At 38.3% G+C, this 15,463-nt stretch overlaps 1 protein-coding gene across 2 annotated transcripts in view; it reads right to left on the bottom strand.

The window, feature by feature from the left end:
• The window catches only part of baz1b (bromodomain adjacent to zinc finger domain, 1B), a 64,452-nt gene that overhangs the window by 41,444 nt on the left and 7,545 nt on the right, over positions 1–15,463 (bottom strand). Inside the window, exons 3-6 of one of the 2 annotated variants that reach the window (XM_052035625.1) lie at positions 11,257–11,401; positions 10,252–10,453; positions 8,567–8,688; positions 7,756–7,953 (exon numbers count right to left, since the gene is read on the bottom strand). In XM_052035625.1, the coding sequence (XP_051891585.1) occupies positions 7,756–7,953; positions 8,567–8,688; positions 10,252–10,453; positions 11,257–11,401 (667 nt within the window). Of the gene's footprint in view, positions 1–887; positions 1,031–7,755; positions 7,954–8,566; positions 8,689–10,251; positions 10,454–11,256; positions 11,402–15,463 lie in introns of those variants that run through there. The other variant, XM_052035626.1, reaches the window with a different exon arrangement.

The following is a 15,463-nucleotide window of genomic DNA, read 5'->3' as shown; positions in this document are numbered from 1 at the left end:
ACACTAACAGGTTAGTCCTGATCATAGAGAATTTTGCAATACATCCTCCCCAGCAACCCCCCCCCCCACAAAGTGAGCCACAAACTCTATACCCTATTTAGCATCAGGCCACTTAATTCAATCACTACAACACCACCCATCTTAACCTCCATGCATAGAAACTCTTACTAAAAATGAGCCACATACTTAATTTTCAAAATTTGCAATCCATCTTTGCACCACACATGTGAAACCACCAATACATTGGTTCCCCACAAACTAAATTTTAATTTCATATCAAATTTCTCTAGGTCTCCAACCCACCCAATTTTTGCGACCCATTTATATTTGCATCTCAAGATCTGATTTGTGGTACAACATACTCTACCTATAAAAAAACTAGAGCATCATACCACCACCAACCCCCCACCCCCCCAAAAAAACACCCATCATGATTTCTTCAAAATCCAATTTAAAATCTACCCATTTGGCCAAGGTTTTGGTCACTGTCCAACTTCCTTCTTTAAGTGAAATAACATCCATTTCCTTTAGTCTTCCATTCCAATGTCTTTTCTCCAGACTCTGTACTAATAACAATTCGTGAGGAAAAAGTAGCACTGCTGGGATGAAGATGACTGAATCAGGAAATAAACACAGCCCTCCCACACAGAACATTTGACGTATATATGAACACTGAACCACAATACTTTTCCATGCTCATTAAGCTCATTTCTGGAAGATAAAAATGTCAACGGAGATTGATAATCAGGCATTAAGATTCATATATTAAAAAACAGCCAGAGACATAAACCACTTCAAAGTACAGTTTTCTCACAGAAGGCTCAGCATTTTATTACTTCTACAAAGCCAAACCCAAAATATTCTCAGGAACAGAAACACACACTCACAAGCATTCTCTTCGGCAACAGAATCTGGAGCTTTAATTAACTCCTAAACTGCTCGACTAAAACCAAGCATTCCAATTTCCTATAATTTTGCCACCCTTCCTGAGAATCTTCAGCATAAAATCAACACCTGTTTTCTAAATGGCATTCAGGAACTGGCTTACAGAGGAAAAAAAAACTCCATGAATGCACCAATGAAAACATACTTTACTGTCAGGTCAGCAACTGCAGTACAAGTGTGTGGGAGTGAATTGCTGAACGAGGAACATAATACGATAATGAAGATGACATCAAATATAGTGGTAACGTCATTACTTCTATTCAGAACTATTTAAGACAAGCCAGAGCATTGGTACCACATTGGGCAATTAATCTGTGTTTACATAAATGTACATATTATTTATCACTTGTAATCCATTTTAAAAAAATTAAAACATAGTTTTAATTTTCACTTCATTCCTTAATTACTTCCCCCCCCCCCCCCCCCCCAATTACTTTTCTCACCCATCAGGACAGTAAAGCTCAGCCTGAAAACCTCATTATTTATATCCAGGTGTTACTTCAACAGGAGATTCTACATGGAACCTTTGTTCTCCTTAACCAGTGGCCAAAGTGTCCAATAGCAACAGCCCAGCTGAAGTCAACTAGTAGTATGATTCAGTTGAATACCACTTTAACCAGCCAAGGCAATGGAGGCTGCAGCCATTTCCAGACCAACATTTTAAATACAGAAATTGCAACATTTGTGTGTTATTATGCAAGAATCAACCTGGCAACACTAATTTAACTTTGCAATTTATAACTAGGACTGCTTGTCTCCTTCCTTCCCTCATAAAACAAAGTAAAACTGCAGCAAAATTTCATGTACCAACAGCAAAAAAAAAATCAGTTTCACTTATTGGTAAAGCTTTGCTTCTCATCACAGCTCACAATCTTTATCCAGTGCAGCAATCAGGGACAGGAAACTTCATTAATCAATGACATCTCCATTCCCTGGCCATTTAACCAACTGTCACAGTCACACCATCATCTCACCTGAGGTCCAGCCAAATGACCACAAAGCCACCTTGCACTTTTACATAATGAAGGAAATAAAGTCCTTTAACCAGACAACACCTTATTTTGTTAGTGGGGATTAGCTAATTGACATTGCTCAGATGAAACAAGGGAAGGAAAATGCTTCTAAAGAAGCAAAACTCCTTCAAATTAGTCATTGCATCACCCTTGCCTACAGAATAGGTTTCAGACCATAAGATATAGGAGCAGGTTTAGGCCATTCGGCCCATCGAGTCTGCTCTGCCATTCACTCATGGCTGATTTATTTTCCCCAACCCCATTCTCCCGCCTTCTCCCCATAACCCTTAACCACTTTAGCAATCAAGAACCTATCAATCTCTGCCTTAAATACATCCAATGACTGTGGCAACAAATTCCAGATTCACCCCCTATAGCTGAAGAATCAACTAAAACACAAAATCATGTTTCAAATTCAACATTATTCCAGCAAACCAATTTTTCCTTCATTCAATCCCTGAATATCAAGAGGTTTTTCAAAACTGAAGCTCTCCATTAATAATAAATTTTAATTAATGTGAATCCAAAAATACGCATGGTTACAGTATGCAGACAGCACAGAAAATAAGCATCATTCCACTTGTACTTGGTCCAGTTTGTTCCCATCTCTAGAAAGGAAAACATAAGTACCAACCAAACGTAGATGCTGGAGCAAAAATCCAGCACTCTTATTTGAAGTCATCAGCAATCTTTCAGGCTGGGAAGAATGCAATATTTAAAAAAAAAGACTCGAATATCCTCAACATTGAAAGATCATGATTCAAACATCCTTACTTAACCCTTTACTGAGACAAACAAGTTTTTTTACCTGTACTACATCAATGTAACTGCACTGTGTAATGAACTGACCTGTACGATCGGTGTGCAAGACATGTTTTTCCACTGTACCTCGGTACAAGTGACAATAATAAACCAATACCATTAAGTTAGTAGGAATAGGCGACCTAGGCACTCATTCAGATCACAGCTGATTCAACTGCAACCTTAACCTCATACTTCCATCAACCTATAATGACCTTTCACTCTCTTGCCTATGAAGTATCAGTCTACCTCTGAATTTACTTTCCATTAGCTATTCACAAACATAGGGATAGAGGTAATCAGTAAATTTTACACTTCATTATCTGTTGGCTGCCATATTACTTCCTGGTTTAAGAGATCATTTTTTGCCTCATCAACTTGAAATGTTACCATGGCCCAGGTTATTTCACAGAAGTCATACGATAAGTGATCCTTCTCCTTATAATCCATTGTAGGCCAAATTCTACTGTTGTTCACTCATATGTGAGTGTTGAAGTGGCACATGAGACAGCTGTGCTAAGTTTAATCCCTTGGTACAACAAGCTACCTTGAAGCTTTAAGAAAACCTCATATCCAGAATTAAACAGAGAGTCACATGGGGATGGTACCAAGGACAGATCATGGAATCTGATTTCAGAACTAAAAATTACACACTTTTTTTATTGGTCAGATTCTTCTGCATGGTTTTAGCATCATACCAAGTTATGAGGACAATACTTCATATTGAGGGACAGATAGGAGATTTAGAATCAAAGCGGTTGGTATTAGAGCAGTCCTAATACCTCTACAAATTCCTCTATGAATTACCACGAACAAGGAAAAGTATGCAAGATAGGGTGAGAAACAATAAATGGAAATATAAAAAGTATATGAAAGTGGTAAACTGAGAGAAAATGCAGAGGGAAAGAAAAAAAGGGGCAATAATTCAAGAAAGCAAGACAGTGTTCATCATTCTTCTGAGAGTGGGAGACTAGACCCATACATAATATTCCAGATGCAGCCTTATCACTGCTGTACATAACTGGAGCAAGACATCTCAAATCCTTCAGCAATAAACACCAACGTAATGGTTGAGTTCCTAATTGCTTGCTAAATCTGCATTGTGGACTTTAAAAAAAATACCTTTCTACTCTTTTTTTTAAAAACCAAAATAGATAACCAGATCTTCTCTACATTATATTCTACCACCCATCCCTTATTTATTCTCTATCCCCCGGAAGCCTTTCTGCATCCTCCTCATGGCTCACACTGACACCATTATCAGCAAATGTGGACAGAATGATTTGGATAAAAGGAGAAAATGCAATGATATACATTGTGAACTCCCAGAACGCCAGCACCGATCCCTATGGTTTCCCACTGGTCACAGCTTTCTAACCTGCAAATGATCTTTTCATTCCTGTCTTTCAGAAATGAATCCAATCAGCTCTCCATGTTATTGGATTCTGCAGACATGTAGGTGGTAAAATATTCCACAATAATAATTAGGTTCCATATATTAGTAACAATACAAAATTCTGTTTTTTTTAAAAAAAAAGTCTGCATCACAATTTAATTAACCATTATAGTGCTGGAACAGTTTTGTAAATGGCTTCATGCACAACTTCTCAACTTTTAAATAGCACACACTGGCATTTGACCTGCTCAGTGAATGATCTGGTCTGTACTAGTTTGTGTCATTTCTGAACTTTAATATTTCAGTTCATTCACTTCTAAACATACTAATTTCCATTCTTTAATTCATGCTTATAACTTACATTTCTAATATTATGAATTACTTTTCTTGTATACAACCTTGGTAGAAGATATCTGGCAGTTGTAAACCAGACTGATCAAGATATTCTAAACTACTGTTGCCCTTTAATACTTTAGTTATGCATTTGAATACATTTTCCAGGGATCTAGCACAGAGTGCTGAGGAATAGAGGAAAGGGTGCTCTGCAACACACCCGAGAATTCAGTATAGCATTTAGAAAGGTATAGTGCACATAAGTGAAACAAAATGGACACATTTGCAATCAGACCAAAGCAAGTAAGCACATGGTTGGAGTAAATTAACTGGGGCATAAATTTTATTAATATGTTCTCAAGACATGAAGTGAAATGGCAAAATTACAGTTACACCCCAACCAGCTCCATGGAGGTGATGGATCTTGTCCTTGAACAATTCCACATACTGGTGCTATTGCGCATTCTCCAATCACACATTTGATCCTGTTATTTCGTCTGACTAAACTGGACCCTTTTGGGTTTTTGTCCTCATTTTTCCAGCTTTTGCTAAATTTAAGCATGGGTCTTATTCTTTTGTCATTATTGGTTCAATGCAGTTTTAGGTAGGAAATTCCTGCATCCCAAGCCAAAAGTACATCAGTCCATTTGTTTGTTTAAAAACTGCACCATATTTTTAATCAAAAGATTTAAAAAGTAAAACACTGCTCCAAAAATGGTCCAGTGAACTACATCATCCAACTCAGGATCCTCAAGAAGCAGGCAGCAGAAACAGTGAGGTGACAGCAATATTCTGAACAGGCACACAGCTGTTACTAATAGCACCCTGATTCACACATACTGGGCTGATCGTCTTTAGTCCATTTAGTGAACTGAGTTAGTAGTCCAAGAGTTAGTTATTTAGACCCCATTTTTCTCCTCCCAGAGGGGAATCAAAGGGCAAAAAAATGAGGAAGATAGGAAAGCAAGTTAATGATTATGACTGAGATAATACCAGGTTTTAAGATAATCATATTAAACTAAAATTTTAGTTTTTAAATAATTAAAAACAATTCAACATCAACTACCACCAGAAAATTCCATCCCCAGCTTTGCCAGCTGTCCAAGAGGTAGGGCATCCTCCTTGTAACAAAGGCTTGCTCTGTCACCACTAAGACCATTTCACTGGACCTGGGAAAGCAGAGTTCCTTTTATATGGGCGAGGTGGGGTTAAGTGAGGGAAACCAGGTCTGGCCCACTGCTTACACACAAACAATAAAAAGACACTTGAAAGTGGCATTGGCAAGTACCCTATTGCCCGATGAATTCAAAATGCAGCAGCTTCAGTACAGAACATGTTGGAGAATTAAAGAAGAGTGCTACCATACACTAAACAAATTAGAAGGCATTTTCACACATTTTTCTAGGTAGGATACACATCAAACCTAGGAAACTTAATAATGACTACCCCATAATCTTTGCAAATTATCTGGCATCACTGGAAACTTTTGAATACAGTTTGTAGAGAAATTTCAGTCTTGTGAACAGTATTAGTAGGCACCACACATGTACTATATATCTACTGTAAATTTCAGTGTCAAGCCATTTAAGGATAATGGCATACTAGTTAGTTTACTTCACACATCTGACTAATAGCACAAGCACAAACACCCTGACAATCGCCATGTGAATACAATGCAATGGTTTACAGTCTTGTTCCAACAGTAATCCAATTTCTATGTGGAGTGGAATTCAGACTGTAACATATAAAAGGAATTTATTTGCAAACCACAGTCCCCTTGCTCCACTTCACTAGCCATGCATAATTCTGTTCTCTCGATGCTAGGATCTGCCTTCTGGAATAAGCATTACTTGACAACATTCATAGTGTTACTCCCCAATAAAGAAGCAAGACAAAATTATGGCATTCATGCTTAAATCAGTAAACAAAGCACAGAATAATCAACAAACCACAGATCTTTCATATGAGATTCAGCAATTCAATGTCAAATTTAGTGAACTAACATATTTCACTTTCTTCAAAGAGTGCACAATAATGGAGAGATGTGGGTCTTGATTTTAAATGCTAGGAGCTGGATTGAAATCCCATTTAGATCAAGTAGATGAAAACCACTGATGAATGTAAATGTTTTCTACTTAAGTACCTTCATCAATGAGAACCTAAGAAATAAATCTGTGAGACTGGGGCATTCATTAAGACTGATCTGAACTTTGGCCCCACTTTCCTGCAAAATCCCTTAATACCCATATAGTCAAAGTTTACCTACCCCAGCCTTGAAAGTACAACTCAGCAACCATAGTTCTCTTGGAGAGAATTCCAAAGATTCACAACCCACCAAACTCTTCTGATTTTAGTCTTGTGGTTAGTCCGATACACTGTTCTCTGGTTCTAGGTTTGCCTATTAAGGTAACATCCTTACAGCATCTATACTTAAGCTCCTGAGCCTCACATTTCAAGTTAAATGTTAAAAATTTTATATTCAAACTGAGATGCAAAGATATTTCTTCCGTCAGAGAGCAGCGAATCTCTGGAATTCTTCACCCTGGAGGGTGATGGAGGTTAGAACATTACATATATTTAAGGCAGGGATACATAAACATTTGAAAGATTGAGGAATTTAGGGTTATGGGGAACTAGCACAGAAGAGGAGGCCAGCATAGATCAGACATGATCATATTGAATGGTGGAGCAGGTTTGCGGGGTCTAGTAGACTACTCCTGCTCCTATTTTGTGTTCTTGTGACATCACCTCATTTTTCTAAAATCTACTAATTTTGTTCAATTTTTCACAACCCCCTTATCCCAATTATTGTTGCTGACTTGCTTCTAAACCAAGTATATTCATCCTCAAAGATTGCGATGAAAGCCATACAAGGTACTAGACATGTGGTCACACCAAATTTGTAGCAGGACTTTTGTATTTGTACTCCAAATTCATGCAATAAAAACCAACATTCCATTTACCCCCTTAATTACTTACACTTCCAACATGCCAGCTTTGTCTGACAGCCGATTTGAGGGATAAAAAGTCCAAAGCACAATTCACATACTAAGTGGACATTAAGTCTCAATTAAAATCAAAAATGATGAAATGTGCTTAAGTTCAGCTGAAATAGTTTGTTAAAAGAACAAAGAGCTTTACTTTGAATCTGCCTGCAGTATATCTGAACTGGGCACGAACAAAATAAACATTTCTTGTGACAGATGCTAGCACTCCAAGCACAAAATTCACCCTTTTTTTTAATCTTTGTGAAATAAAAATTGTTACCTTGTATGGAGAGAGCAGGAAGTCACTGAATTTACTGGGCAGAGAATATTTCTCCACAAGTTTGTCTTCCACCACCCAAGGTGCATTTTCACCCATCCCCATTCGCATCGAGTTATGCCTGATGAAATAGCGCAGGATTTCCTTGTTTGGCGGCCGCTCTGAGCGGATAAGACTTTCAGTTGGAACATTACTTATTATCTAGAGTGACAAGAACAACATTTGGTTAAAGAAACTGTGCAAAGTCCACCCAAGAGCTTTGATAGAATGCAAGGGGGAGAACTGCATCTTTGGCCACCAAAGCTGGTCAAGTATATCAGTATATTCTACTTATTCCTCTATATTCAGTTCCACTGGAATGACCCATGACCAATTTGTTCCCTCAAACTTGCAAAGCATAAAGAAGACAAATTCAGCAACCAAAACATTCCAATAAGTTATTAGATTCAACGGGCTATTTTAAGCATTATGCTGGGCTGAAGTATACAGCATACAGAATTTTTGAGACCAGATAATTTTACTGTTCTTAAGTGCCGCAGTTGATGTGGAGATACCAAATGCTGCTACAAAGCAGAAATGTTTCCTTTCACTAACACGAGACCTTGATTAGTTAACCCTATATACTTATGATGCCTCATGCATCAGGCTCAGTGATTACTTTTATGCTATTTGTTTACATGTTAATGTTTCCATTTCATCTCCTGGGACTGACTTTAATCACTACCCCAATTTATGCACAGAAAAATAAATTAACAGAATGATAACAGACAATTGATCAAAGAAACCCAATTAAAAAGTCTGTTTTACTTCTTACTTTATCCTCTTCCAGCAGTTTTACATCATATTTGTAGGGCAAGAATTTTGGGTGAACCCATTTCTTCTCTTCCTTCTTGAGGCTTGTAGGTAACTTCCGTGGTGATCGACGAGCTCTGTCACCTGATCAACAAAACACATTTTACATTGCTGCCTGTTCCAATGTCTCAATTCAAACAAGGCGATAGACCAATTACTGTATGCCAAAGCAATCACATTGAATGAGAAGGAAAGCCAGTCCAAAAGCATTAAAGATATTGTACAATTCTGCAAATCATCTATGCAATGATGTTCAGCATGGAATAACCATATTACACCACTAATAGAACTGCCCCATTGACCAACAAGCCAAATGCCTCAGTCAGAAGCACCACCCCATAGTAATTCACAATGAAGTACTTTTTGTAAAAAAACTCAACACAAATGTTCCCATTTTACTCCTTCCTACAACTCAATTTTCAATTCTCTACTTAATTATAAGTAGACTTTGGAAAATTCAAAAAATCCATTTCCCTGGGGGAACTGGTTTAATCTTAAGGTCACAAATTCATTATATTGAATGAATACCATTGCAATAGCAATAGTTTTCAAACATCTGGGTTAACTTTTGCCCACTTCCCTTGTTCAGCAATTTTCCCTGGCCTTGGATTTTACAGTAAAAGGAATAAATCATGCTTACGTAGATCTCATTTTTTTTCATTTAGTAATAATTCCCTGCCCTTCTTTTTTTAAATACTGTTACAAATACTTATCCACATCCTTTCTTTAAAAAAAGTATTTGGTTCCCCACCACATATCCTGCCAGGGCATTCTAAAATCTAGCAGTTGTGCAAAATATTCTCCTAATCACACCTGTTCTTATGATTTTAACTTTATAACTTCTAGATTATAGAATCCTTAGGTAAAAACTTTCCTCATACTTCATTTTTTTAAAATCAAAGCCTTCATAAGTATTTTACACAAATTAAAGAGCCCCAGTTTCTCTTCAAGACAAACACCCTCTCTCCCTCTCTCGTATAATTGCCGTAAATTTCTTCTGTGTCCGCTTCATGATACCATTCCCAAAAGTAACCCAAACTGGACACAATATTCTAACTAGAGATCAATTAATAATTTGTAGCAGTTCAGCACCAGTTGTGCTATTACACTCCATACTTCTGTTTATAAAGATAGATGGAGATCTTGACAGTAGATTTTCCCATTTTAAAGGATCTGCAATGCTCCTTCTCAAAAAATGACTGAATGGTTTGACATGAGGGGGATCGCAGCACCTATTTAAAAATTTGATGTAGTTTGATTTGGGATTAGAAGAGATAAAGGAAGGTACAATCAAAGAGACGGCAGCTGATTGAATATGTAAAGAATATAGAGAAATTGTGGCTTTGAAAATTTGTAAAAGGAGAATACTTATTGCCATGGGGAAAGATTCAGATGCAAAGATTAAGCTAACATATGGAAAAGTGCAGGTTGTGAGGAAATTCTACAACTTGAACTCATGAATGTTGAATGGAATCAATAGTAAAATGGGAGCAGGTTTCATGAGTCATTAATAAAAGAAATACAGTGAGAAAGGAGGAACAGTGTCATATGAATTCCCACATTCATACAGAAAGCTTAACTGATAATTCACTTATCAATTCTACATGCGTGTCCACTCTCCCATACATCATAAAATGTAGCACATACTAGAGTTGCTGTCCCTCTTGCTCTCAACTTTGACGCAGACTTCTGTACCAAGGTTATCTTGTGCCACCTGACTGGAGTTCTCCTTGTCACTGGAAGGTGAATTGCACGATCCTTCAGTTTTCTTCTCAGAAGATAACTCTTGCTTCAACTCCAGAGGATGTATTTTTACCACCACCACTGGAAGGGTTTTGTTTTCCCCAACCTAGTTAAGCAAGAAGGCAACATGCCAGAATTCAAACAGGCTGTGTACAAACAGGCAACACCAACTATTTTCTATAACATGAAGCCATATTATGTGCACTTGCATCAAGAAATGCAAATTGAAACAAAATTAATTTTGTATTTATCATTATCCCCCCCCTCACGTAAATTCTGTAAGTGAATTTTATTCTGTACCTCAAATTTTTGAGAAGTGATTTGTGAATTTTGTAAGGGTAAATTTCTATTACCTGAACAGCTGTAATGTGGAGATCACCAATATTATCATTAGCATTTGACAACTAAATATGAATATAACCAATGTTGTTTTAGAAAAATAAGATTATACCCTTTGAGCCAGAGATCAAAGGCAGTAAACACTCTCACTACTGCATGCACATCCTTTACTATTTATTTTCTAATTTATCTTCTTGCCTAAAGACCTTCTTATTATTTCATGTTCCGAGTTGCTAAATTCTGGTATTTCTCTTCATATGACTTGAGAAATAATTACTTTTGGCAACATACAGCTTTACATCTAAGAAGCTGTACTTCAAAGCTTACAGTGAATTCTGGCACATCTAGAAGTATCCTAGTTACGCCCAATTCCATGGAAGTACCTTTTTCAGTGGTGCACAGGAAAGCAATCAGAATCTTAGATCCTCCTTTAGTTTCCTGTGCTACCAAAAGGACCAGAGCAAAAACACCAAAGCTTAGGATTATTAAATCCAAAGTTTCTGGCTGCAACCCATTAAGCCATTCCAGAAACATTTTTTCAAATTTCTACAAATGCATTCCAAAACTAACCTGGAATTCACACTGCTCTCCCAAAGCAAACTTTGTCATGATTTCCATCCAGGTTTTGTCAACGAGCTTATCCAACGACAAGGTACTATGATGAACCAGTTCCAATACAGGCTTTTCAAACCATACTGGATATTCCTCCTTTAACCTGCAGTGACAAAGCAGAACAAGGTAAAAGCCACTATTAAACATAATAATAAGGGCAAATCAGAAAACATTTAAAAACCATTAGTCAAAAGACTGTGAAGCTAGTTTTAAAAGCCTTGACTGTACAAATGGGCAACAAGCTTGAGAAATTTAGAATGAGTAGGGAATGGAATAACTCTAGAATTCAACATGTGCAAGAAATACATTGGAAGAAAAGCTTCTAATGATAAATTAGTAGCCAGCTGGAGGTTTTGACTACTTTGGTGCATATAACAGACCTGACAAAAGCAGATCCAGCCAACCAATAGTCATGAAAGGTCATTGATCTGAAATGTTATCAGTTTCTCCCCCAAGAGATGCTGATGACCTGCTCAGTATTTCCACCATTTTACTTTTATTTCAGATTTTCAGCATCCACAGCATTCTGCTATTGCAATAGCCCAAAGTAACCAAACTTCTACCAATGCGAACACCACTTAATACGCCCTGTCTAGCATACAGTAGGCAGTCAAGTAGCAGAAGTATGGGGAATCATTAACCCCAAGAAGGTTCATATCGTCAGGTTGAATACCCTTGGAAGATGCACTAACTGCACACAGGTGCTCAGATTGGCTATGTCAACAACCAGCACAATGGTGCAAGATAACACCACCATTGATTGAACAAAACAACATAGATGCCTGCAGCAGATGGTTGTATCCAGGAGCTGTTGTGTGCCAGCACTATAATATACATCTTCAGGGCAACGACATAGCTCCTGCTCTACCATAACCAATCAATCAGGATTCAATGAATGTAGAAGAACATGACAAAAGCAATACAAAGCATACCTAAAAGTTAGGGGCTAATGAAGCCACGGTGCAGTGCATTATAGAAAGCAGAAATTGAATGCTACATAAATAGCTCCGATTCCATATTCAAAGGATCCATTAAAGCTCTGCAGTGTTGCTACATTCAGTTCCAAATACTGGTGGACAATTGCAACTAATGGGAGAAAGCAACTCCACGATTCTCAAGTAATGGCAAAAGTGTGAATACAAACTATAAAACCAAAGTGCTTGCAAATACCCTCATCTAAAACAGAAGAATGATTCATCCTAGAATAAAAACAAAAAATGCGAATACTCAGATCAGGCAGCATCAGTAGAGAGAAACAGTTAACATTTCAGATATTGTTCAAAAATCAACCATGCCATTTGTCAAGCCGCTCCAGTGCTCTGTAATACTGGCAAGTAGAAAATTGCTGGGCTATGTCTTAAAGAAAAATATAAATCCACTCCAGCCCATCACTACCAACCTACTCTCAATCAGTATATTGATGAAAGATGTTGAAGGTAGTATCAAGTGAAACTTATTAATATCCTTCTCACCAGTGTGAAGCTTGTTTTTTTTGGACTTGGCCTGATAAATAGTAAGTAACTTTAATGGCACACAATTACCAAGTACTGATCATCTTCAACAAGAGATTCTAACCACTTCCCCCAACGTTTACAGGTATTACTGTGGTCAAATCATCCACTATCAATATTCTGAGTTTGGGAGCATGGACGAGGTGAGAAACTTAACCAGCTTCTTAAATGGACCAACCCCATAAATAACGCAGCCTCAAGAGCAGATCAGAAGCTGGGAATGCTGCATCAAGTGACTCACATACCATCCTTCCCACCATTTTTAAAGGCACATCAGGTGTCATAGAATAGTCTCAAATTGCAGACTTCTGCAACTCCAAGCCATCTAGCTTCAATATCACTCCACATACCATCTTAAATAATTTCTCTAACTATCATATCATGGCTTAGGCAAGAACCATTTATAAAACGCATGGCAGAAACTCAGCAAGGCTTCCTTGGTAACAGCTCCCAACAACATAACCTCCATCTGCTACAAAGACAGCAAATGCAAGGAACTATCATCCGCAAGTCTGACTCCAAGCTACACGTCACCCTGACCTGGAAAACACTGCCCTTCCTCTACTGCTGCTGGGCCAAAATCCTAGAACTGTTGACTATCTTCATTACAAGGACAACAAGAGATGAGAATTAAATGCTAGCATTGTGAAAGAAAAAAAATTCCCCAAAGCAATGCACCTAGAGATTTACATAAACTTTTCTGAGATATATAAAATAAGGAGCATAGATAAGGTGGATGGCCAGTCTTTTCCTCAGGGTAGGGGAATCTATAACTGGAGAACATAGATTTATGATGAGACAAAGATTTAAAAGGGACCTGAGGAGAAACACTTTTTCCCCTACAGAGGGTGGTGGGTATATGGAATGAGCTGCCAGAGGAATAATATGTTCTTCTAATATTCATATTCTGCCTGGGTAGTCAACAACCTGGTGGTACAAACACTGAATTTTCCCAATTTCAGGTTACCCTTACCTCCTGTGTTCCCCTTTCTCTTCTCCTGATCCACCTTCAGTCCTCCCATTTTGTTCCATCCCATACACCCACACACCCTCCCAATTTTCAGCCCCCTCCCTCTCCTGGTTCCATCCAACCATTACCCTGACATTTCACCCACTGGATAACCTCCCCCATCTGGTTCCATCTGCCCATCATCTCTCCCCTAATGGTTCTCATTATGACCTTCCATACACATCAGATTCCAGCACTGGTAGTCTTCATGCTCCCCCTTCTGTCTCCCCTTTCACCCTGAAGCAGCTGTCTCCACCCCACCTGGCTCCTCCACTCCCCCCACCTGGCTCCATTCACCCTCTTCTTCCCCCCACCCCCACAATCTGCTTCCACTTATCACCCACCTGCCTCTGTCTCCCAACTCCACCCTTTCCATTCCCTCTCCTGGCTCCATCTGCCCGTCATCCTTCACCCCTCCTTGGTCCATCTACCACCTACTGGCCCGTCTCATCCCTCCCCCTCTCCTCTTTATACTGGCTATCTTCCTTCTCCACTAGCAGTTCTGATGCAAGGTATTGACCCAAAATGTCGACAATTCCTTTCCCTCTACCAACGCTGCTCGACCTACTGAGTTCCTCCAGCAGATTGTTTTTTTTTGCTCTATTTTCAGCATTTTCTATTATACACTGCATCCCACCTAAACATTTGAAAAGTTACATCTTATTCCTCCAAAGCAGATGCCATTCTTCCTCAAACTGACAACAACATGTTTAATTGTTTCCTTTTCTAAATTAATATTCATTCACTTTAAGCAACATCTCCATGACTACAAGAATTCATGCTTTTCTGAACTGCAAAAGTATTGAGCTATTAAAAGTATCAAAATTCAGAGTTAACTATTTCCTTCCAAGAACACTGATTTTACATTTTTAAAATGTAATCACTTATCCACTGCTAACTCCTCCCTCCATCCTCAACCCTTACCCAGCTGACAATTTATGAATTTATGGGCATCACTGCAGCACTTCAACCAGATAACCTTTCTTCTTAAAATAAAAGTTTCTGCACTATTTTGCCTTTGCTTCCTCCTTGGGCAATTCCAACCAAAAATCAGCCTAGGGTAAGAATCTTCAAGAAGCTAAATTCTATATTTGCCCAAAGAGTATCTGGGGGGGGGGGGGGGGGGGGGGAAGAAGGGGGGCTAATAGTAATATGCTAGTTAACTAGGCAACATAATCAAGTTCCCACATCCTAGCTCGAGGCTATTTTAAGGAGGCAAGTGAACTGCAAATGTTACACCCTGTTTTAGAAAGTGAAGTATGAATAAATGCAGCAACTATAGACCATTTAGAATGAATTAACTGCACGGGTGGTGGACACAGATTCAATCATGGATTTCAAATGGAATTGGATCAGTACTCAAGGAAAAAAATTGCAAGATTACAGGAAAAAGATAGGGGAGAGGGACATACAGCAGTGCTCTTGCAGATACGGATATGGACTAAAGAGAGCCGAATGGTCACCTTCTGTATTGCTACTATTTTATGAGTTATACTAGGTTAAATTCAGTTGCATTTGACCTACACGTTCTGACTTTTATTTCTCTTATAGCCAGGAGGGCTGTGTTGCTTAAATGGAAGGAAGTCACTCCGCCTACTCATGCTCAATGGTTACGGGATGTTATGTCATACCTAAATTTAGAGAA

This window comes from Pristis pectinata, chromosome 21 (assembly GCF_009764475.1).
Source record: "Pristis pectinata isolate sPriPec2 chromosome 21, sPriPec2.1.pri, whole genome shotgun sequence".
Lineage (NCBI taxonomy): Eukaryota > Metazoa > Chordata > Chondrichthyes > Rhinopristiformes > Pristidae > Pristis > Pristis pectinata.
Note: the sequence above shows the minus strand (reverse complement) of the source record. Positions and strands in the feature narration are given on the sequence as shown.